Source organism: Convolutriloba macropyga, chromosome 5 (genome assembly GCF_964194025.1).
Source record: "Convolutriloba macropyga chromosome 5, txConMacr16.3, whole genome shotgun sequence".
Lineage (NCBI taxonomy): Eukaryota > Metazoa > Xenacoelomorpha > Acoela > Convolutidae > Convolutriloba > Convolutriloba macropyga.
In genome coordinates, this window is record NC_134472.1 from 63,921,399 (window position 1) to 63,947,601 (window position 26,203).

Sequence of the window (26,203 nt, forward strand, 5' to 3'; positions counted from 1 at the left end):
ATTTCATTATTGGAATTTGATGTAACAGTACTGGTTTACCATGTTACTAGGGTCCGGGCATTGCGGTGAAAACAGTTCAAAATGAATAAGAACAGCAAGAAAAAAATTTAACTGCCTTTATGAGGAATACGTACATAAATGCGGTAAACAGGCAAATTCGAATAATTCACTGCCATAAATGATGAGAAATTAATTTATCCTTCATCCGGTGTTGATTTGCTAAAACATTGGTCTAAAAATTGCTTAAAAAGTAATCATCTTGAACCTGAAACTGTAACTGAAATTGCTATTAGGTTCCATACAATATCGGAATATGCAACATACTTGAATAATTCTATTGTGGAGGCGCTCATTTTGAAAATTTAGAATTTAGTTGGAAAAATTCTCATCAGGAGCTGCATGCACTTGCAGCTAATCACTGGTTAATGCTATATTTGCTATTTTTTACAGTAATAGTGGACACTTTTGCGCATAATACCACATTAATTGACAAAAATTCCAGGTCCCTCTGTGAACTTAGTATAATTTAACAGTGTGACTTTTGGTGGCCGCCGTATTGGCCGACAGGGCGTTTAGCCGACGACCAAAAAATGAGAAATTTAGCCAACAATTTAATTAAAATGAGCAATAAAACTTATTCAGAAGCTGTGATTGGCCAATTTAAAACACTATTTCGTAAGCGGACAAATTTACCGCAGTTTTTTGCTCGACTAGTGTAACGAAGGTCTATCAACTAGCGTAACAAAGGTATTTAACCACATCTGGCCATGCCTCGCGGGCCATGGCCATGCCTCAGCGGCCCGTGGGACTTGATATGAATCTATCACAACCGAACTACTGATTTATGGACCAATGAGACTTTTATGACCAATTATGATAAAACTGTCGGCTAAATTTCCCATTTTTTCCTTGTCGGCTAAACGCCCTGTCGGCCAATTTCCTAGCACCGTGACTATTATTGTGTCTCTTATTGTGTCTATACTCACAAGTGTCTGGCGCACAAAATTTTTTGTGCGCTCCAAGGTCACTATGTTCAGACTTCCGTTCGTTCAAAGTTGCCTATGTCTAGACCATCGTGCGTTCAAATGTATCTCTGCCCAGACTACGTGCGTTCAAAATTGCCTATGTCCAGACTATCGTACGTTCATTTGTGTTTCCAGATCGTGTAATGAACGAAACCCTCCTTGTGCCTTCATTTCGATCTGGACATATCGACTTTAGGTCCGGAGAAAAGAGAAATGGCCGCGTGAGAAAGTTTGGGAGGCTTTTAACAGTTTGCAAGAATTTGCTTGAGAGATAATTTTTGTGACGGATTTGTTTGTGCCATATCTTTAAACTTTGGTTCAAATATTCTTTTCTGCTACACGGGTCGAGATTTCCAATCAAGAAATGCGGCAAATTGCAGCGAAAAAAGTTGACGCATTTACCACAAATCTCACTTTTTTAGACATTTTAGGGGTAATACGTAGACCGGGACTGAAAATATGAAAAATGAACTCTACTGCTCATAATAATTGAAGTAATTTGGAATTTCAGCACAATCTTTTTCTTGTTTACTTCTGAACACCCGCATCAAATTCAAATCACATATTTGCTGTTTTCGATTTACGTACGCACTTTGCAAAAGAAATTGCGAGTATGAGTTGATGTCTGATCACACATTTTTGGTAAAAGCGCAGCGACGTTGGGGGGGGGGGGATAATCAATTAGTCAACGCAAATTGGAAGTTTTCTTTGTTTCCATATACTCAATCTTCAAAATAAAGTAATCATCTATAGTGTAATATTTTCAATTGACATGTCGGTAACGTGTTGTAACTTGAATGCTACGGCAGAAAAGCGCTGATTTTTAAGAATTTCAAATCTCAAAAATCGGTGATTTGAACATCCGTTTGTGCCCTCAGTACGTAATACATTCCCAGCTACTGAGCACGTGTCATTACATAGTAAATGATTAAGTAAAAAATAAGGCATGGGCGTCTGGGGGTGCAATTAAAAGCACCCACTAAGCTGCTGGGGGGGGGGGGGGCACAACACAAACGGAAGAGATCCAAAAAATCTTAATAGAAAGCTTGTTAGTAGTTTTGAAATATGTCTGTGATTATTGTTGATGATCTCGAGGATGTGGCGATGTTGTATGTGGTTGTTGTGGAATGGGTCTGAAAGTGGCCAGATTATGTCTGTAACTCTCTCCTATCTCCTGTTTTGAGAACTCAATCAAGTCCTCTGTCTCATGACTGAACTGTTCTCTCAATCTCCTCACCTCATCACTCTTCTCCCTCTCGAATGTCTTCCATTTGTCACAAATGTCCAATACCTGCACACATCAACAATATTAATCCTAGAATGATTCATTTAAAATGACTTTGAGGGTCATATTTCAGACGACTATCAACTTCCGTTTCTGCCCCCCAGTACGCTATGCTCCCCCAGATACAGATCACGTGTCATTTCATGGTGTAAAAATATGGCACGTGCGTCTGGGGGTGCAATTTAAATGCACCTATTAACCTTGGGGGGGGGGGGGGAGACACAAACGGAAAAGATCCCAAATTTGTGGTTTTGATTCATTTTACAATCATGCATGCAACATTCACCAAACAAACACATAGTTGAAATTTAAGAACCGCCCTTCCCCCCATGAATTTAATGTCTCTAAAGCAGTTTCCGTCAATCGCATACTTACAGGTTAGTAAGCCAAAAGGCTCTTACCAAAGTTAAAACCCTCGGGGCGTTACCTGTTTACCCCGTTTTTGAGGACGAAAAGATCAAAAAGTCAGACAAAAATTGCATAAAAAAGACCACCGGACTAATATAATTGCTACAATCTTCGTTTTAGAGCAAATAAATATTAAGTTTTCTCACTGTCCGTAATGAAAACGAAAAAGCCCTTAGGATACTCTGTTCCAGTGCTGTTTTACTATTTCATTATTGGAATTTGATGTAACAGAACTGTTTTACTATGTTACCAGAGTCCGGGCATTGCGGTGAAAATAGTTCAAATGGATAAGAACAGCAAGAAAAAATTTTAACTGCCTTCAGGAGGAATACGTACATAAATGCGGTAAACCGGCAATTTCGAATAATTCACTGCCATAAATGATGAAACATAAACCGACAAATGTCGGAAGAATTGCCCTTAAACGACAGGCGAGGCAATTTAATTCATGGTCTTTAGTCTAGATCAATTTTTCTTTATGGGTGCAAAACACTTTGCCCAACAAACCACATTAAATTGTTTTTAAAAAATGCCGACACTGTTTTAGGTGCGCGGGGGGGCTAGGTGTGGTGGGTGGGTAGATAGGTTGGGGAGGTGGGTAGTGCTGGGGTAGTTGGGGGGGGGGTTAGGTGGGGTTAGCTAGGTGAAGGGAGGGGGTAGTTTGGGGGGTAGGGGTAGGTGGGGGAGGGGGGGGGGGGTAATTTGGGGGCGGGGAGCAGGTAGGTGTTGGGGGGTAGGTAGGTGGGTGGGTAGATAGGTTGGAGAGGTGGGTAGTGTTTGAGTAGTTGGAGAGGTGGGTTAGGTGGAGTTAGCTAGGTGAAGGGAGGGGGTAGGGGTGGGTGGTGGTAAGTTGGGGTAGGGGGATGCGGTGGAGATGGGGGTTAGGTAGGTGTTGGTGGGGGGTAGATAGGTGCTGGGCGGGGGGTGGTTGTGCGGTGTAGTTTAGATAATTAGGGATGACTTATATATGAACAAAAAATCTCAAAATGACCTCTTCACCATGAACATTACCAGCAGTTTCTATTTACTATACATTACAAACGAAGCTACTGTTAAAGTCCAATGTTCGAGAACAGAAGTCAACTATCAAAAACGGAGGTAAACGCTCGAACAGAAAGAAATCAAAATTCAAGTCATGAACAAACTTGCTTTCTGCTAAAAAACCTGTAGAATCTCAATACTCCTCTTCGAGACGTAAAAAGACACACACGTTTACAGTAATTGCTATGAACTTCGTTCAAGAGCAATTAAAAACTGGCAAATTCGAATAATTCACTGCCATAAATGATGAAAAATTAATTTATCCTTCATCCGGTGTTGATTTGCTTAAAAATTGGTCTAAAAATTGCTTTAAAAGTAATCATCTTGAACCTGAAACTGTAACTGAAATTGCTATTAGGTTCCATACAATATCGGAATATCCAACATACTTGAATAATTCTATTGTGGAGGCGCTGATTTTGAAAATTTAGAATTTAGTTGGAAAAATTCTCACTAGGAGCAGCATGAACATGCAGCTCATCACTGGTTAATGCCATATTTGCTATTTTTTTGACAGTAATAATGGACACTTTTGCGCATAATACCACATTAATTGACAAAAATTCCAGGTCCCTCTGTAAACTTAGTATAATTTAACAGTGTGACTATTATTGTGTCTCTTATTGTGTCTATACTCACAAGTGTCTGGTTTGTGGCAATGCTGTTGATTGTCTCTTTGGCAGTCCATCTGAGGTACTCGAGAGCAGCAGAGAGACTCTGTGACTTGTCTGTCCTCGGATCTTCCAATCCGAGTGCCTTGACCAGCTTGAAACTAGTCTTCTCTATGCTGCTGATCGTACGCTCCTCTGAAAAATCATCAATCATTCGTTACAATCAAACATATTCTTCAATTGGATTTAATCGCCTTCGCAAAATAGGCAAGAATATTTCGACATCTCGCAAGATAGAACTCGTAGTTGGACTAGTATAACCACAAAACTTCTTTAGTGAGCTTAAAACTTGATTTCTTTAAATATCTTTATTAAATACTTAAGTTACGGTTCAAACCCAAAGTTCGAAATGCAATACATCCATCACATAGGAAAGCTCCAATCCGAAATTAGCAGTGTCAGAGAAAACTATGTCAATATTTGTCAGTTAGGTGTTGCTCTTTTTTTTCCGGTCTATACGATTTATCTCTGCTATCTCTCACAACTACCCGGGTCAAGAAAATTATGTACGAAATGCGCTGAAAAGTGGCTGAATTTTCTGTAAATTCAGCCGCTTTTCAGCGCATTTCGTACTCAACGCATTTCGAGATGTGATGAAATGCATACTCAAATTTCAAAAAATTCAGGGCATTTTTTTTTACAAAGTTCCAAATCATTTCATCGCATTTAACGCATTATTATGTAAGGTTTTTTCGCCGAATTTTCTGAAAATTTAGCCGCTTTTCTACGCAATTTCGGGAAAATTTCACCTATTTCTGTAAAACTTTTCAACATATCCTTAACTTATCCTATCCTATAAAAAAAACGAAACTTGCGCACAAATGTCCCTTGATTAAATTCTCAAGAAAACTCGAAAGCTAACTATTGTTGTGGCGGCCAAAAGATCAAACAATTAAATACAGATAAAACAGAACTTTCTGCACTGAAAGGTAATCGCAAATAAAAAAATTACCCATTTTCTGAAGCGTCTCTTCGAGTAGAACAAATTTGCTCTTTATGTCCGCCAGCTTCATCTCAGAAATCTTCAAGTCATCTTCCACTTTGCCTTTGTCATCTTTCACTTTTTTAATCTCAATCTCAAACTTCTCTCTCAGTTTCTTTTCCAAACTCTGAAGTTCTGTGTTCGAATCCGACTGAAGCTTCTCTTTTTGAGACAAAATTTCTTCTCGATTTTTCCTTTTGACATTTTCAATTTCAACAACTAAATCGTTTTCCCGTTTTTTCAGTCGCTCAATTTCGACTTCAAGCTTTTTGTTTTTGTCTTCCAGTTCTTGATTGTGATTGGTCAGTTTGCGTCTTAAATTGTCCAATTCGTATTCGTGTTTGTTAGAGAGTGATCGCTGTAAGTCGTGTAACTCTGACTGAGTTCGTTCCCTCTCTCGACTGATGGTCGTCTGCAGGGTTCTCTCGTGGTCCTCTTTCAGTTTGCTCATCAGAGACTGAAACATTTTCCGTTCAATATCTAATATGCAAGATTTCTGTAATGCTTTTTTTCGGACGTCATCGGTGCCAAGCTTAGTGTTGATTGAATTCAAAGCATCCTGGTGAAAATGAGAGGCAATGTTCTAACGCTTCAAAGCCCAAGTTTAACAATTTAATTAGAAAGTTTTCTAATACCTAGACAAGTTTCTGTCAAACTAATTGCCCGATTTATGGTCTCAGAAATTGAAAAATTCCGGATGTCAGAGAAACACTTGATCATTTTGTTGAGTTTGAACTGTACTATATCTCTGATGTCGGCAAATCCTCAACTTCAGAGAGCATAAATTGGTCAATTAATTTGACAGAAACTTGATAAGGCTGTTGGTGCTGAGCTTGCGTAGGAAGAAAAATAACAATTTTGTTTATTTTATCCAATTTTTGTTGCCACAGCAACTATGTAGGTCAATATTTCCGTACTCTGTTGACAGAGCTATGTCGACTTTTCGGGTCTCCCATTATAGCTTCCCCCCTCCCCCAGCTTAGTGGTTAGGTAATTTATAGTCAACCATCTCGGTAGTTATACCATAATAGAGCGCGCTATAATTTCGTGTGGGGGGATGGCTATAATAGGAAAGACCCGACTTTTCTAACCAAAGAAAAATCACTTGACAAAATGAAAAAAAAGGTACAAAAAAACAACAAAGCACTCAACAAGAACCGTCTCCAATGCGCTACTTTTCTATTACTAATCAAACTTTTAGAAAAAAATGATTTTAATACCGTGTTTTTCACTCTAAACTTACAAAAACTACAGAAGTACAAGAACTTTAGAGAAGTTGCCCATTGTTACGAACCGCGAGAGCTGGTTCTGACGCTTATCGAGAACTGAATTTATCCAGAATTAGCCTTGTTTAAAACACTCACGTAAACTTTTTAAATTGCCAAATGTTGTGCAGAATGTCGAACGCGGTGCAAGAAGTTTCTATACAGGTAGCCAGATGTTAACTTTCACTTACTTTAGTCACTTTAATACGTGCTGGTTGCATGTTTTAAGAAGTCAGGTAACCTACAACAAAATCTCAACTCGCAAACTTGAAAATGCCGAAAGTTCATGGCAGTAAACTTCTGGCTACGTATGCGAGAACTTCTAGCATTTTAACTCCTGGCACAGTAATTATTGGCACTTTAAGACTTCCGTGTTTAAGTCGTGGATTAGAAAGGGAATAAGCTTTTTTGAAACTACCCATAGGGATCTAAAGTTATCAGCAATTAAACTCGATCAATAATGTTTTAGGCTATCGGAATGGGAATGCTCAAAATCGTGGAAATCGGTTGCGTTTATCTGCAAATACGAGTGACGAAAATAATTATTTTTGTCACTAATGGTCATAATTAACCTAACAACTTATCATAGCGAATATCAAATTGGTTTTTGCCACGAAAATTCAGTCGTTTAGAACTCGCTGTTCAAGTCAAACGGGAATATCAAAAACCAGTCAAGATTAATTTTGCTCCTTGAAAGAAATATTCTGTCAAGATCACAAGTCATGTAGGCATAGAAAACTTACCAAGTCGACACTGACATTGACTACAAGAGTACAAAACATTCAGTCATACTTGGCTCAGAGGTTATTTTGGCCTCTGACCTGAAATGTGTACATGAACTGAACACATGACTAACCCTGTGTTCAGTATCCTGTCTTGCAATTCTTCCGTTCAGTTCTGTTATGTTGTGTTCCAACTGTTGTCTCTTCATATCAGATGACTTCTCTACTTTGTTCATCTCACTCTCGTGTGACTCTGTCAAACTTTTCCTCATCTTGTCCAGTTCGTACTCCATCTTCTCACTGTTCAGTTTCCTCACTTTCTCCAACTCATCCTCGTGTTGTCCAGTCAGGCTAACTGGTTAACAAAACAGTCTCCTCCCTTCTTTGGAACTATAGTACTATTTGTATAGGGTACTCAATTGTTAGAGCTTTAGCTTCTCTTTAACAATCCAACATCGCTTTTTTCACTGGCCATTAAGACTACAATGTACTATGATTGAAAGTAGAATTTATACGTACACTATCGATCAATTCTTCAATTTAGGACTGAAATCACTTTTACCTACAGCAAACAAAAAATGTCATTCCGCATAACGGAGTCAAGTTGCTCACACATAAAAATACACTGAAAGTTGAATTAAGTCATGATTATGGAGAGGAAGCAAAGGTGTGTTAATTACCAATTTTATTGTTGATTGAGTCAATCATGGCCGAGCTGGTGTGGTCACGTGACTCCATCTCTCCCTTCATCAACCTGGACTGTTCCATCAGCTGGGAGACATGAGCCTCACTCTTTTCCAAGGATCTGGTCAGGTTGGCAATCTCTTCGTCTATGAAAAGGTCAAAAGATGATCAATTCTCTTACTTTTTCATGATTTTCCCCCAGGTTGAAAAATGACTTATGAAAATGCCCATCCAGGCCATTTTTGCTTCCAGGCAATTGAAAATACACAGGCAGACCGAAACCACCTATGATACAGAATTTTGCTCGTTCAAAGTTTAGGTGCGTTCATGTGCTTGCTCAAGAATCCTTATGAAAAGACACGTCCAGAGCAAAATGGAACATGGTCCAGACACTGGCTCGTTCTATTTATGAGAAGACTCAGGCAGACAGAAAAATTTCATGATCCAGACTCTGAAAATAGCAAATTTTAAAAAAGCCAATGATGATGGCATTAAAAAAATTTTCTCGCTATAGATAAAGTTGTCAATGCCATGAATAAGTTTCTGTTCTGTATTTATATGAGTTAACATTCAGTCAAACAAGAAAGGGATTTAATTGCAACTAGTCTGGCTAAGGAATCCATAATTGAGCGGGATGAACTATTACAGAACAAATTCAACGTGCAATGGCAAACGAAGTACCACAGATTTTTGCGATCATCACCAATCAGCTGTAGTCCACATTTAATGAAGTAGCTGAAAAATTGTACAAAAGTGTCGAAAAATGGTGAGATTGGACAGTGACCTGTACCTGTACTTTCTGGAAAAGAAGGCAGAGCTCATTCTAAATACTGAAAATAAGCAAAATGACTTGCAAAGTTGGATAGAATAGGTAAAATTTTTTGAGCTATTCTTGACTCATTTAACCCCATGAGTCCCAGCGAGAAAAGGTGTGCCTTATAGTATCATCGTAAAATTCACAAGAAAGGTAGAAAAAACTGATTTTATGAGAAAAATAAGTAGCTTCGGTAAACTGAAAAAAAATAAAAGTTTCATGAAGACTTATTACAAATGCTTTCGGGATAAAATTCCAGGCCTTCTGATTTGATCAACGCATAGTTTAATCGCTATCTTGCGTAAAAAAAATTGTCAGTTTTTTCGTCCAAATTGAGTTTTGGTTCTATGAACTAATGATTTACCGATCAATGAGATTTTTTAACCTTTAGGATGAAATTGTTGGCTGAACTTTTACATTTTCTCTTAGAAGGTTAAGAGATCTGTTGCCTAAATTTTGAAGTAACCACAAATACGGCGATCATATCTCGTTACTTTTAGAACTAATGTTATTTTTCAACCCAATTGTTTGCTTTTTAGTCTTTTCTAGTGACCTATGAGATGAATTAAAATCAATATTTTTTATGATATCAGTAATACCTGGAAGTGAACCAGTGAAATTGAGACTGCTCTTTGGTAAATATAAAACGTTTAAATAAAGCAACTGAAAGTCAAAAACTTATGCCGTCAAACTAGAAAAAAAAATGCAGCACTTTTTTGTACGTTAAGTGCTCTTAGGTTCGGTAATTAGCTTTCTGTTAATATCGCTTTCAATGAAAAATTTGCATCGTGATTTTTTGTAGGTTGGAGCTAGTTCTTATCTTCTAAACTTTTTGTGCATTAATTTTTTTTGAAAAAAAAGTTCGAAAATTTTTTTTTGATGACAAATGAAACTTCACTCAAATTAGGATCGAACTCTTTTTCTTGGTAAAACGTCATACAAACTTCTTTAATTTCATTCAAGGTCACATAAAACTCCCAGTTAACACACAAAGTTCAAATATGCATTCCTATAAAATATAGAGAAATCACAAATAAATTGCTGTCTGAAAAAATGTGCTTATCTTTTTCAGAAAAACTTTTCGTTAATGATACAACGTCATATATGAAACATAAAATTTCACCAATGCAGTAAATACCCGCATAATGTTATCAAAATGTACTAAAAATTAAAAAACTCATCAGAAGTCTATTGCTTAACCCTTTAGCTGCATCGATACCATAACACACGTTTGTCTCCCTATTTAGAACATGTTTTGTATTTATCTCAACATTCTACAGGATTTTCATGTATGACTTTAATAAACATAACCTGGCAGCTAAGGTTATCTAAATTACTCATCTTCGTACAATCACTCTCAAATTAAGCGTCCATTTTTTTCAATCAAAATTCCATATCAACTGATTTTGACGCATCGCAAAATGGTTCCCGGGAATCACATCATTGAGGATTTTTGATAAAAAAACCTGATCATAACCGACTGGCGAGCGGTTAGCTCTTAATCAAACAACTGGCGAGCGGTTGGCCTGGTCTGCAGATAACTACCGTTTAGGAAGGGGTTTGGGGTGAGCGCTTTTTACAAAAGTGTCGAAAAATGGTGAGATTGGACAGCGACCTGTACCTAAACTTTCTGGAAAAGAAGGCAGAGCTCATTCTATAAACTGAAAATAAGCAAATTGATTTGCAAAGTTGGCAAGAATAGGTAAATTTTGTTAGCTATTCTTGAATCATTTAACCCCATGAGTCCCAGCGAGATGTGGTGTGCCTTAGAGAATCATCGTAAACTTCACAAGAAGGGTAGAAAAAACTGATTTTATGAGAAAAATAAGTAGCTTCGGTAAACTGAAAATAATAAAAGTTTCATAAAGACTTATTAAAAATGCTTTCGGGATAAAATTCCAGGCTTTCTGATTTGATCCACGCATAGTTTAATTGCTATCTTGCGAAAAAAATTGTCAATTTTTTCGTCCAAATTGAATTTTGGTTCTATGAACTAATGATTTACCGATCAATGAGATTTTTTAACCTTTATCTTGAAATTGTTGGCTAAACTCTCACATTTTCTCTTAGAAGGTTAAGAGATCTGTTGCCTAAATATTGAAGCAACCACAAATAGGGCGATCAAATCTCGTTAGTTCTAGAACTAATGTTTTTTTCAACCCAATTATATGCCTTTTAATCTTTTCTAGTGACCTATAAGATGAATTAGAATCATTACTTTTTTTTGATATCAGTAATACGTGGGAGTGCACCAGTGATATTGAGACCGCTCTTGGGTAAATATAAAACATATAAATAAAGCAACTGCAAGTCAAAAACTGATGCCGTCAAACTATAAAAAAATGCAGCACATTTTTGTACGGTAAGCGTTCTTAGGTTCGGTTTTTAGCTTTCTGGTAATATCGCTTTCAATGAAAAATTTACATCCGGATTTTTTGTAGGTTGGAGCTAGTTCTTATCTTTTAAACTTTTTGTGCTTTAATTTTTTTTGAAAAAAAGTTCTTAAATTTCTTTTCGATGACAAATTACACTTCACTCCAATTAGGATCGAACTCTTTTTCTTGTTAAAACGTCATACAATCTTCTTTAATTTCATTCAAGATCACATAAAATTCCTGGTTAACAAACAATCATCAAATATGCATTCCTATAAATTATACAGAAATCACATATAAATTGGTGTCTGAAAAAATGTGCTTATTTCTTTCAGAAAAATTTTGTTAATGATACAACGTCATATATGACACTTAAAGTTTCACCAATGCAGTAAATACCCGCATAATGTTATCAATAAGTACTAAAATTAAAAAAACTCATCAGAAGTCTATTGATTGACCCTTTAATGCATCGATACCATAACACAAGTTTGTCTCCCTATTTAGAACATGTTTTGTAGTTATCTCAACATTCTACAGGTGTTTCATGTATGACCTTAATAAACATAACCTGGCAGCTCAAGTTATCTAAATTACTCATCTTCGTACAATCACTCTCAAATTAAGCGTCCATTGTTTTCAATCAAAATTCCATATCAACTGATTTTGACGCATCGCAAAATGGTTCCCGGGAATCACATCATTGAGGACTTTTGATAAAAAAACCTGAACATAACCGACTGGCGAGCGTTTAGCTCTTAATCAAACAACTGGCGAGCGGTTGGCCTCGTCTGCAGATAACTACCGTTTAGGAAGGGGTTTGGGGTGAGCGCGGTGAGGGGTGACAATACACAGGCAGACCAAAACCATCTACGATACAGAATTCGGCTCGTTCAAAGTTTCGGTGCGTTCATTTGCTCGCTCAGGAATCCCTATGAAAATACACGTCCAGAGCAAAACGGAACACGGTCTAGACTTTGGATCGTTCTATTTATGATAGGACACAGGCAATCTGAAAGTTTCATGATCCAGACTCTGCCTTGTTCGTGTTTGTGAAAAAAGCAAATTTTAAAAAAACCAATGATGATGGCATTAAAAAAATTTTCTCCCTATAGATAAAGTTGTCAGTGCAATGAATAAATTTCTGTTCTGTATTTATATGAGTTAACATTGAGTCAAACAATAAAGGGCTTTAATTGCAACTAGTCTGGCTAAGGAATCCATAATTGAGCGGGATGAACTATTACAGAACAAATTCAATGTGCAATGGTAAACGAAGTACCACAGATTTTTGCGATCATCACCAATCAGCTGTAGTCCACATTTAATGACGTAGCTGAAAAATGTACAAAAGTGTCAAAAAAAAGGTCAGATTGGACAGTGACCTGTACCTGTACTTTCTGGAAAAGAAGGCAGAGCTCATTCTAAAAACTGAAAATAAGCAAATTGATTTGCAAAGTTGGCAAGAATAGGTTAAATTTTTTTTATCTTTTCTTGATTTATATAACCCCATGAGTCCCAGAGAGAAGTGGTGTGCCAAGAAGGGGAAGAAAAAAACTGAATTTATGAGAAAAAGAAGTAGCTTCAGTAAACTGAAAATAATAACAGTTTCATAAAGACTAATTACAAATGCTTTTGATATAAAATTCCAGGCTTTCTGATTCGATCCACGCATAGTTTAAATGCTATCTTTAGAAGTATAAATTTTTAGTCTTTTCGTCCAAATTGTATTCTGGTCCTATGAACTAATGATTTACCGACCAATGAGATTTTTTAACCTTTAGGATGAATTTGTTGGCTAAATTTTTACGTTTTCTCTCAGAAGGTTAAGAGATCTGTCGACTAAATTTTGTAGCAACCACAAATAGGGCGATGATATCTCGTTAGTTGTAGAACTAATCTTATTTTTCAGCCCAAATTTATGCATTCTAATCTTTTCTAGTGACCTATAAGATGAATTAAAATCAATATTTTTTATGATATCAGTAATACCTGGAAGTGAACCAGTGAAATTGAGACTGCTCTTTGGTAAATATAAAACGTTTAAATAAAGCAACTGAAAGTCAAAAACTTATGCCGTCAAACTAGAAAAAAAAATGCAGCACTTTTTTGTACGTTAAGTGTTCTTAGGTTCGGTAATTAGCTTTCTGTTAATATCGCTTTCAATGAAAAATTTGCATCGTGATTTTTTGTAGGTTGGAGCTAGTTCTTATCTTCTAAACTTTTTGTGCATTAATTTTTTTTTGAAAAAAAAGTTCGAAAATTTTTTTTTGATGACAAATGAAACTTCACTCAAATTAGGATCGAACTCTTTTTCTTGGTAAAACGTCATACAAACTTCTTTAATTTCATTCAAGGTCACATAAAACTCCCAGTTAACACACAAAGTTCAAATATGCATTCCTATAAAATATAGAGAAATCACAAATAAATTGCTGTCTGAAAAAATGTGCTTATCTTTTTCAGAAAAATTTTTCGTTAATGATACAACGTCATATATGAAACATAAAATTTCACCAATGCAGTAAATACCCGCATAATGTTATCAAAAAGTACTAAAAGTAAAAAAAAACTCATCAGAAAACTATTGCTTGACACTTTAGCTGCATCGATACCATAACAAACGTTTGTCTCCCTATTTAGAACATGTTTTGTTGTTATCTCAACATTCTACAGGTGTTTCATGTATGACCTTAATAAACATAACCCGGCAGCTCAGGTTATCTAAATTACTCATCTTCGTACAATCACTCTCAAATTAAGCGTCCATTTTTTTCAATCAAAATTCCATATCAACTGATTTTGACGCATCGCAAAATGGTTCCCGGGAATCACATCATTGAGGATTTTTGATAAAAAACCCGAACATAACCGACTGGCGAGCGGTTAGCTCTTAATCAAACAACTGGCGAGCGGTTGGCCTCGTCTGCAGATAACTACCGTTTAGGAAGGGGTTTGGGGTGAGCGCGGTGAGGGTCTGGCGGGGAGGGGGGTACGGCTTGACGGTTGTGTCAGAGGTAAAAATTGGGGAGCGGTTGAAAGGGGGCCGGTTCGGGGAAAAAGTGAAGTGGAGGTGGGAGTTGGGAGGGGGTAAAATGGGAGGACCAAACTCCAAGAACCGCCCTTCACACCCAGAAAATATGTCTTCAAAAAACTTTCGGTGCATAGTTAAACCCTAGCAAGAGAAAAAGCTCTAGTGACTTCCGGGTGTTGCCTGTTGATCCCATTTTTGAGGATGAGTGTTAAACAAAAAATCTTCCAGCCAATTTTTTCAAACCAATACCATAAGCCAACAATAATATGCTACAAACTTCATTTGAAAGCAATTACATCAATGCAAGGAAAAAAGATTTCTGATTTCTGTTATCATACTAGTGTAATATATGGAATTTTGGAAACCAAACAATAATCAAATCCAATTTCTTTGGTTTTATAGTATGATTCAACTAAGAAAATATGTTTTGAACAGTAAATAAAAACAAAATTTAGCGCGAGTGATAATTGAACGGTTGTTGAATCTTGACTCACATTTCGATGTCATGCAAACATTTTCACTACGCTGACGTAAACTGAAAGCGTTTCTGTTGGTTACTTTGAACTCTTTATTATTGAATAATTTTGTCAACGTAGGTTGAGGTCCAGACCGAAATGATTTCTAATCAGATTGTTTTGAACTCCGATCAGTCCTTCCAGATCAAAGTGACCTCTGATAGGACTTTAGGGCACTTTACCCGTGTCAAATTTTCACCCGAAAAAAAGATGTATGATTAGGGGGGTAATTGGGGGGAGTTTTAAACCAATTCACCTCAAAACTTTTGCATCATTTTGGCAGGAAATGAAGGTAAATCGATGCAAGAGTAGGGGGTAATGGGGGGGGGGGGGTAATTGGGTGTGGGGTTAAAATGGTGTAAGACTAGGGGGCAATTTTGGGCGGCAAAATGATGAAAGAGCAGGGTTAATGGGGGGGGGTTAAAACGATGCCCCTTACTCTTGCATCGTTTTATCCCCCAGCCGCCCCAATCTTACATCGTCTACTACGTCTATAGTCGCAGAGTCATAGCCATGAACCCACAACCTCGTTCCCCTGAGCCAGTTTGCCTTAGAATGCCAAGATACCCACTAATCTTGCATCTTTTTGGATGGTCGTTTTGCGGAGTAAAATCTAACAACTCCCCTTCACTCCCACTTATCCCTTATCTTATGTCATTTTAACTTGTAATTTTTTCTTATTAGTTTTATTGGGATTTAGATCTAACAATTCCGCCCTTACCCCCATTGCCCACCTAAACCTACATCGTTTTACCCCCCTATATTTAGGCCCTAATCCTACATCTTCTTTGGGGTTAATTTCGGGTGCTAAGGTGTAAAAATTCCCCTTTACTCCCCATTACCTCCGTTATCTTACACCGTTCTACCCGCTTAATCTTACATTTTTCTGGATATTAATTTTGGGGGTAAATTCCAACAATTCTCTCTTAACCCGAATCACCCCTTTATCTTACACCTGTTTAAACCCAAAAATTATCCCCCAATCTTAAGTCTCTTTGAGGGGTAATCTCGCCTTGCTCCGTATTACCCCGTTAACCTAACGTCGTTTTACCCACCTAAATTTATCCCCCAGTCCTACTTGTTTTTTGGGAAGTGTTTTGGGGGCAGAATCTAAAGTTCCCCCTATTACAACCCATTACCACCCTAATCTTAGATCGTTTTACCACCTTAAAGTTATCCCCTAATTTTGCATGCTTTTGGGCGTTATTTTTGGGGTATTACATCTAAAAAGTCCCCCCTTACCCCCCATTACCCGGTTTAACCCCCCTAAACAAACCCCCTAATCAGAAATCTTTTGGTATGTTAACTTTGAGGCGTAAAATCAATAAATTTCCCCCTACTCCCCATTACCATACTTACCTTACATCGTTTTACCTCCCCCCCCCCCACCACCCCGCCCCAAAAAAAAGATCCCCCACCAATCTAACATATTTTTGGATGGTATTTTTGGGGGTAAAATATAAAAAATCCACACTTACTCCCCATTTACACCCTTTATCTTACATCGTTTCTACCCCAGCTCCCAAAGAAGAATCCCTCCCCTAATCTAACGTCATTTGTATGGTAATTTTGAGGGGTAAAGTCTAAAAATTTCCCTTTACTCCCCATTACCTCCCCTATCTTGCATCGTTTTACCCCCCCCCCCCCACCCCCCCCCCCCAAAAAAAAACGAATCTCCCCTCTAATCTAACCTCTTTTTGGATGGTAATTTCGGGGGTAAAATCTAACAATTCCAAGCTTACTCCTATTTACACATCTTATCTTACATCGTTATACCACCTAAAACTACCTCCTAATTTTATATCTTTTTGAGGGGTAAATTTTGGGGACGTAAAATCTTACAATTCCCCCCTACACCCCATTACCGGCTAACCTTGTATCATTTTACCCCCCTAAACCCTCTCCACAATCTTTTTTTAGCGGGGGGTAATTTTTGGGGGGTGAAATCTAAAAATTCCCCCACTGCCTCTATTACCCCCGACCTAATCGTACATAGTCTCTCCCTATAGACCGTTACCCCTCTACTCTTACATTACTTTGGGTGGTAATCAGGGGGTAATTTGGACAAAGGTAAGCTCTGCATGTGCAGGCAGTGAGGTCAAAATCAACAGTGATGAGACCAATGAGACCAATCTAGACAGAAAGGACCTCTGTTAAGGCTATCCAAGAAAAAAATTGATCCTAATCAAACATGTTTCAGATCATTGTCCAAACTTCCGAGCGTTCAAAACCACCTCCGGTTACAGTTCGAGCGATAAAATTTATCTCTGATCTGAACAAAAATTATTTTTTTCATACACAAGCCAGGGCATTCTGTTGCTTTACAACGCATTCTTTTCTAAATTATGTGTTGTGTCATCCAACTGTGTGTAGGGTTGATTGGTAAACTATGTGTTTTGATAGGACACACATTGCTGTCGCTTTCAAAAATGTACAGCTCTTTTCGTTTTTTTAAATCCTTTCCATGTGAAAATTTCCTTAATACAACATCGCTTCAACATCTGCATTATACAGCACTGATCATACCATACCAGACCGAGGTGAAATCTGATCGCACAAGTTTAACACCATCGTCCAGACTTTTATGCACTTAAAAATTGTTTCATTGGGACTTTTATGCATTGGGTATAATGGCATTGAGTATATTGTCCTGACACCAATTCAAGACCAGGATGCAAATGTGAGAGCTCAAGGATGGTGGGATCAGATGGCACACTGACCTGAGTGCTGAAGATGTTTAAGACTTTGTCTACGGCATCCTCATATTTTGGAGTTCTGGAAAAAATTTCGGATCTATTCTGTTTCGGCCCGCCAGTGTTTTTTATGACCCCCAGTTACAAATTACATGTTGTTATATAGCACGTTACTATGTAAGAAAATAGCAGGTGCGCCTGAGGGTAATAAAAAATTCATGCTCACTAAGCTGGGGGGGAACAGAATAGATCCAAATTTTCGTTTCAAGAAGACCTCATACGATGTTATTTTTCAATCCGGTTCAATTCGGAATAAAACTTAACACCCAAATCATATTATTTGATAATCCATTTAACTGAATACGATGGTAGGTTTTAAAGAAAAACAGCACCGAAATCCATATGAGCAGCAAATCAAGACAAATTGGAAATCTATTCTGTCCCCCCCCCCCACCCCCCCCCCCCCCCAGTGTTTTTATGGCCCCCAGTAACAAATTATAGATTGTTATATAGCACGTTACTATGTAAGGAAATAGCACGTGCGCCGGGGGGTCATAAAAAATTTATGCTCACTATACTGGGGGCCCAAAACAGAATAGATCCCAAATTAGTTAGAGTTGATTTTAAAAAAATTAAAGAAAATTAAAAAATTAATTTAACCGCTTAAAATTTAATTTCTAAATTTAGAAAAAAAAAATTAAAAATTTAATTTAACTATAAAATTAATTGCTTTTCCATCCCTTAGTTGGCGCCAATATGGAGGTATTTGGATAAGTAAAAAGGTGTGTAACCTTTGGAGTGAGTGATTGATTTAATAGAAGAGGCATTTTTGACATTGATGTGTTCCATGTCTCTCTGAAGAGTGTTCACTCTCCTTTCCATTTGAAGAGAGAGTGACTCACAGTCTGCCCTCTTAGCCCTCACTTCCCTCTCACTCTGTTCCAATTGGACTGCCAGTCTCTCTATCTCCCTCTGCTGCTCCTCAAATGTACACATGTAACTCTTCTTCAGCTGCAGAAGGTCACCTGTTCACACGCATAATACGGATCAGTTTCTGCTTATGGAACAATAGATATCGGATCCATTCTGTCCCCCCGCACTACAGCTTAGTGGCAATATATGTTTTTCGACCCTTAGGCGCACGTGCATTATTTTCACATAGTAACGTGCTATATAACAACATATAATTGGTAACTGGGGGTCATAAAAAACACAAAAACACTAGGGGGGGGGGGGGGGGGGGGACAGAATAGATCCTAGATATCAACTAAGAGAACATGGGATTTTTCGGATCTTTCCCATTATAGCCCCCATGAAATTATATCCCCCATTATGGTATATTTACCATAATGGGGGGAGCTATAGGTTATCTGACTACAAAGCTCAAAGCTGGCGGGGCTATAATGGGAAAGACCCAATTTTCCCTTCATTTCTAAAATGAAGAAAATGTCTTGATTAACTTTTCTCTGAGAAGTGCCATTTAAATGCTTTCATTTGCCACTAATGCAATCAATCTGCATGTGCAGACTTCTGTAAATCTGTTAACACTATATGGTTAACATCTTACCAAATCTGTTCAACTCAAATAGCCGAAGACAAACAATAGTGAGGCTGAATTGAACTGTCTGATATAAATTGTTATTTTCCCGTTAATTCAAAAAGTTTTAATCTTAGAGCTTTCATATTATGGAACATTGACTTCAAAAATCAACAAAGTTTTAAAAAATTGGTAGAACTACAACATTGTCATAAATGAAAGTTCTATGACTAAAACTATTTCATAAATGAAAGTTCTATGATTACAATCTAAAAGAAGTTCAAGTAAATTTGCCTGAGCAAAAAAAAACATCTGAATTTGCCTGAATCGTTCAGGCAATTTTTTATCACCTGAGAAATACCTGAAGCACCAGAATTTGACATGAAAATTCAGTCATCACTGGCTAAATTTGTACCTGAAAAGCATCAGGAAAGCCTGAAAAAAACCAGAAAATAAGGCTTGAGCAGTAAAGGAAAAATTCTCATTTTCATGTGTTTTCACCTCAGTTTTCCCAGATTTACTCAAATATTGCGGCCAAAATTAAGTAAGAAGTTTAATTTAAATTCAGGTAAAAACACCTGAAAAAATTACCTGAAATTTATAAAATTAGAAAATATCATATTATGACGTCTATATGAATATGTAGTCATAAAAATTTCATTGAATCTGTTGTAAAACTTCTTATTTATTGTTTTAAAACTTCTTGAATACTGAGGTCTACCCGGCTTGTAAAAATAACATTAGAACCAAAATTTTGTGTACAAATAAAAACAGAAGAAATTTGGACTGCTTAAATTTGGTTAAGTTCTTTCATTGAAAAAGTTAATTAAATGAAATTGTCAGAGAAATTGCAGAAAAAGAGTTCCAGATTAGTTTTGCGCCTTGGTAGTAGTAAATGACACATTTTTTTAAGGAAAACACATGACTAACTAAAACATTGACATATTTACAAATAATCGCAAAAAACAGCTTACGACCTGCAAAGTGGTAACAACATTTTATATAGAAAAAGCACGTGTTTTCGACGTCAAACAATTCAATTCTTATAAAAAAGAATTTATCGATTTCCAAAGTGAACCTCTTCCTAGTCAAGTTAAAATGTATTATGTTTTTTTGTAAAGGCTTTTGGCAGCATGTTGCAATCAAAATGGGAAATGTTCATCCATTTTGCTTTTTTTTGTCTTCGTTATTTTGAAGCGGCCATATGATTAGGCCTAGTATAAGATGTCGCAAAACCATGATCGAGATCACAATAAATAACTCCGTTAACTACATTCTGTAGGACGAAAAGATCTCTTCGTGCTAGCTGAAAACAAACAGGTAAAGCACTTAACCGCTTCATGCAGTCAATATAACTGCTCTAACCGGTACAGAGAGAAAACGAAAATGAAGTCCACATATGACAACGAAATTGAAATTTTTAATTTTTTCTTTGGGACACTTAAGAGGGGTGCCATGTCGGGGATGCGTATTGCAAAATTAGAGGCATCATTGAGACCTCTACTGCTACTTACTCGAGCCAGAAATGTATATTATGTGCTACTGCTCAACGATACAGTTATAGCATGTAGCAAAGCTCTAAAATGACGAAACTCATGAGCGAATCCTATTTTATCCTAGTAGAGACTTATAGTGTCATGATTTCCCATTCTGTTTTTTGTGACAACCACAAAAATACTTCAAAATTATAAAATAGAGAAACCTATTTGTTAAAAAGGCGTCTCAGGTCCAGCCAATTGATTTCCCGTAATGGGCGAACATAACGACATATGCATCAATTAGCTTGTCTCAGTTTGCATAATTTGTAATTACTTTAAAAGTTTTCACTCCGAGTTGAAAAACAATTGTAAAATAGATAGCCGAGGTAGTTGTCAACAGAGCTTTTCTCCTCCACTGCCTCTAATTTAGCTTTAATCACATTTTACTGATTGGTAGTTCAAGAACCTTTATGATCTGAGAAAAATGCAACCTATTTTCTCTGACAACAGCCAGCTGAGCTTGAACAACTTTTTCAAAACTAACTCGGCTCTACAGAACTCACTTTAACAACGTATGGAGTGAGCAGCCGTTAAAACAGTTTTTTAAGAGTTCTTCCTGATTATTTTTTGCTATCTTTGCGTTGATTTTTCTGAGACGTTACAAAAGTGGCATTTCAACATTAAGTGGCTTTTCCATTTCTCTCTTCTCCAGTTTAGTGGGTGCATATTATTTGCAAACCCCAGAAGCACGTGCCATATTCTTTACACGATGTTTTACTGTGTAATGGCACATGCTCTGTAACTGGGGAAATATAACGTACTTTACAACACGGTTGTCAGAACATGCATTTAATCAAGGAACCTCCCTCAGTATGTTATATTTCCACCAGTTACAAAGCACGTGCCATATTCTTTACACAGTGTTTTACTGTGTAATGGTACGTACTCTGTAACTGGGGGAAATATAACGTACTGAGGGAGGTTCGTTGCTTCAAATGCATGTTCTGACGACCGTGTTGTAACTTTTTGCTTAAAAGCGGAATTTCATTGTTTAAAATTAGCCCATTGTGACTAAAACATTAGATCGTTTCCGTTTGTGCCCCCACCTTAGTGGCAGCATATTATTTGCACCCCCAGACACACGTGCCATATTTTCACATAGTGATTTACGGATCTATTCTGTTTCCCCCCCCCCCCGTGTTTTATATGACCCCCCAGTTACAAATTATATGCTGTTATATAGCACGTTACTATGTAAGAAAATAGCACGTGCGCCTGGGGGTCATAAAAGATTTATGCTCACTAAGCTGGGGGGCCAAAACAGAATAGATCCTGATTTACTATGTAATAGTACATTCCCTGTAATTGGGGGAGCATAACGTCCTGGGGGCCAAAACGGAAAAAATCAAAATTTTTTCTACTACTGTAAGTTTCCTCCTCGCTCTCCGGCTAAATCGTTAAAGTCTACAATTTTGATCTTGCGATTTGCGATTAAGTTGTTTTGCTTTCCCTTATAACATTTGGTGTCTTTGAATCAACTTTTCCATTGGTTTTTATTAAGAGATAGATACATACCTTTAAGAGTCCAGTCGAGTGCCTCCAACTCGGCACTGAAGTTGTTGCCATGGAGACCACCTCCATTCCTAAAGGATGTCGTTGACTTAGGGAGAAGGACAGGTGCTGAGTAGGGAATCAGAGACCTCTCCTCGACAGAAGACTCTAACCCCCCACCTCCTCCTCGTCCTCCCCCATCAGATGCCAATCTGCGCTGTGTTGATGAGTCACTGTCATCATCTGTGACCTCCGATCGCAAATAGCGACTTCTTATGAGACAAATTGGCTCTTTTCTTTTTAAGATTACCTTTCGATAAATTTCTTTCATTATTGTGACACTTCTGTCTTTAAAAAAAGTGGATTAGCCGTGTTCTGAGTTTCAAATATACTACCAGATATACTACAACACAAAAATATTAGCAAACTGAACTAATTTACAAATGAAAGCTCGAAAGCATTCACTATTATTAGAAATGAACAATGAACTTCCCTGGAAGTTTAAAAAGTGACACAAACATCAATAACTATACCTAGTTCCCAATCTAGTAAATGATTCTAAAAGATTAACCAAGGAACCTATCATTTAATTAGGAGGAAGAAATGTGCAGCTCGTTGTAGTTATCTTCAATCCAACCAGTCGAGTGTCAACCCAGCTGATAAAAACAATAAGATCAATAATTTTGGTTCCTCCGTAATCGCAGCGGAACAGCATTAGGCCTACTGCGGCCTGTTCTCAGATGCCATTTTTCTTATTATTCCGCACATTTCAGACTGTTCTTTTTATGAGCAGCATTGCTCTTTTTTTGGTGACTATGGCCACTTTTTTTGCGTCTCAAATTTTCATGTGGTACCATCATTGCAGCCAACGTTGGTCAGGCTATGGTCAGACTGAATCAAAAACCCATCAGGTATGTCATCAGGTAAAGGAAAACTCATCAGGTAGGTGGTAACGCAGAACATGGAATGTCGACTAGTGTCACACTTCAGTACAACTTGAGTTTTCTGCTAGTGAACCAATTTTTCTACAAGTAGTTAGCCCTAATCTCAGAGTGATTTACATTTAATTGCCTCTGTGGGGCACAGAGTGTTGATACTCTAGAAAAACATTTACCTATCACAGGTTCGCAATCATTTTTGCTATTGTCCCGATTCGAAGAAGACATTAACTCCTAACCTACCTTAATGTTTGATATTTTTCGATAACAACCTTAGTTCTCGTGAAACCGCAATTATACATGGTTCTCCAGTGTCAAGTTCTACATGTCCCCACATTTTTTATTATAACTAATATGAATTTAAAGTGGTGAATTAACCATAAACCTGACGCCAACTAACTATTTTTCAAGAATCAATCCAAATATTTTCCAAACATATTTTCTCACTTTCTATGCAGACTCTGAATTTGCATTAACTATATCAAATGATACCGAAAACTTAGAAAAAACAAAAACAAGGAACAACTACTACAGCTGGGAACAACCGTGTTTCAGAACAAGCAACTTAAAATGCAATCAAGTCATTGGGGCCGAAAATACACTGCTAATCTATGTCTATTTTTTATTCTCAAGTCCGACTTTAGGAAACTTCAATGTATCATACGGGAAGAATACTTTTTGCGATATGTTTTTGGAAACCACTCAACGTCTTGACGCAACTTTTCCCTAATTTTGTAAGGTTTGTTTTCAGTAGGCCTTGGTAGTTCACGGGAGATTTTATCTTTTTTCAAAGTCAGCGATTCATTATCAGGAATGATATTTGGTTAGTCAACAGCTCCCATCAGATTGGTTTTTTGTGCCATTATCCGTTTAAAACTGCTTCTAATTTGATATTTCTCAATTATTTTTAAAATTGGGAACAACTCAAAGCCTTTCATATTTTGTTTTTTCTTCTAACTACTAATTTTAACTCCTAAACTGAGCGGATTCTCTAATAGAGAAGAAACACTTAAAATTCTGCCAAAATCGTAACTGTTGTACGTGACCAAAATTAGACACACTCAATTATTATTCAAAAAGAGCCATGATTTGACAAGCTAGCCTGTCATCGATAAGTCTCAACAGAGAAGTAGTAGGCAGAGACGCTATGTCCACTTTAGGAGTCATAGTTCCCAATCTGTTTCCACTGCGACTCCTCAGCGACATTACAATTGGGGTATTTATAACTGAATCGATTATAACTCCACCACCACAACCACCACTATCACGTAACAATAACTTAGACGTCTTGTAATTAATACTGTATAGCCACTATGGCTAGAAGCAAATTCTGATAATTCTGAAGCAGATGATACGAATGAGCATAAATTAATATTGCTGTATGTTAAAGAGTATGGCCAGCTGTTCTATGTATTACAATAGCATCTCAATTTGGTCTCTTCTATCATGCTATAACACCTCTTGTAATCAAATTAAAATATCTCTGCTAACCAGACCGTAGTCGCTTTTTTGCGTAGTCTCATAACCTTTCGCTGGTCACAAACCTCAGATAACTTTTAAACATATCACAGTAAAAAAAATCAAACGAGTTCGTAACTTTTCATTTTTTGACCTGCTTTGTTCTTAGCATGTTTTAATCCGGAGTAAAAACTGATAATTTGAGACTTTCTGCGTGCAAAGTTTGCTCTAATTGGTGTGCCTAGAAGTGCTGTGTCAGTAAAACATGCATATATTAAACGAAATAAGATTGAGTAAAATTGTAATTTGGCATTTGTTTAGAATTTGATACAAGCACTCGCTCTGTATTAAAGAGAAGAGTTAATTACTGCTTTGATGATATTTGAGAGTAGAGACTGAAAAATAAAGAGCAAAGCACAAATTAATTATGGAGAATTGTGATTAGAAAATAGACGGGGCAATGTGAGATGAAGTCAATGTACTTACTGACTTTCTCAACTACGAAAAAAACTCGATGAGAAAAATAACTCACTCTGCTCATTACAAAAAAAAAACGAAAAATATTTCACGCAAAACTAAAAAGTTCACTGATTTTTTAAATTAAAATTCTAAAAATTTTCATCTGGATACTAAAATGAATGAAAAAATGAACATAAAACTTGAAAGCAATCAAAATTACTCTTTAATGCGACAAAGGAACTACGCGATTAAGAGGACAAAAATTCACTTACATTCTTTACACGAAAAAAAGAAAGTAATTACAGCAAATCATTGGAAAGCACGCCGCAATCTTTTTCTTCTCCACAAAAACATGATTCAGAAGAGGCCAACAGTGAGAACAATAATTCAATTTTTTTTCACGCCGCTTCAACCAAGCTGTTACGTAATTTTTACCGCAATGCCCCTACAATTGAATGAATTATTTTTTATCGCTTAAATTTAAAGGATAATTGACTTGGTTAACATAACGGTGGTTATCAATACAATAGATCAACAGTTTATGAATCACATTTCATCAGTCTTTTTCATTTTCCACATAAACAATGTTTGTTTTCATTCTCCCCACTTTGGTCAGGTAAGAACAAAAGTGGTAGAACTCCAAATTAAAAAAGCTCCCGTTTGGTGCAAGGGTTTCGCAGCTTATCGCAAAACACCAATCTGGACTCTTCTAATTGAGGACCCGTAACTAAATCTGGTTAATTTGAGCCAGCCAAAATCATTGAGACAGACCCCCTGATTAAATGTAGACAATGATTGCGATAATCTATTGTAAGATACTGATAGTCCGTCCCTTCGAAAACCAATTCCGACTGTTAGTCGATAGGGCCAAATTCTTGAGAATCTTTTTCAGAATAAACGACAAAACCCCCAAATTAGCGTTATGAGTTTTGAAGTTCCGCTCCTCAGCTATTTTGGTGGTCACTCCTGCCTGCCATCGCTGCCGCACTGAAAACTCTTGTTGACTGCAGCTATGACGTAATCGTAACGTCAAAAGCAGCTGGTTTGTCGGCTGTCCAGGATGGAATGAAATTTTTACCTGGTCTTATTTCGCTTTCGGGAATCAAGTTTTCCTTCTCTAGGATTGGTGAAAGATTTGCAAACGAGAAAGCTGCAGCAAGACGATCTCTGATCCAATGATGTCTTGCAATTCCGTCTTTTTGACTGCATCAAGCGACAGCATGGTTGCCGTACAAATCTAATGTTCTAGTTTTGCAATATGGGCATTT

The 26,203-nt window shown here is 37.1% G+C and overlaps 1 protein-coding gene across 2 annotated transcripts; it reads right to left on the reverse strand.

Annotated features, from left to right (window-relative positions):
• Positions 1-1,955: 1,955 nt before the first annotated feature.
• Positions 1,956-24,620, reverse strand: LOC142340162 (uncharacterized). Of its 2 annotated transcripts, none has more exons than XM_075390668.1 (8): positions 24,121-24,620; positions 22,105-22,349; positions 18,306-18,539; positions 8,080-8,229; positions 7,534-7,754; positions 5,383-5,869; positions 4,399-4,565; positions 1,956-2,316 (listed from the first exon to the last, which is right to left on the reverse strand). In XM_075390668.1, the coding sequence occupies exons 1-8, from the start codon at positions 24,222-24,224 to the stop codon at positions 2,101-2,103; spliced, it is 1,824 nt and encodes a 607-aa protein (XP_075246783.1). In that variant the 5' UTR covers positions 24,225-24,620; the 3' UTR covers positions 1,956-2,100. The 2 variants fall into 2 exon arrangements, with proteins under 2 accessions (XP_075246783.1, XP_075246782.1); XM_075390667.1 differs by having other exon boundaries at positions 22,105-22,352; positions 24,121-24,619.
• Between the last annotated feature and the right edge of the window lie 1,583 nt (positions 24,621-26,203).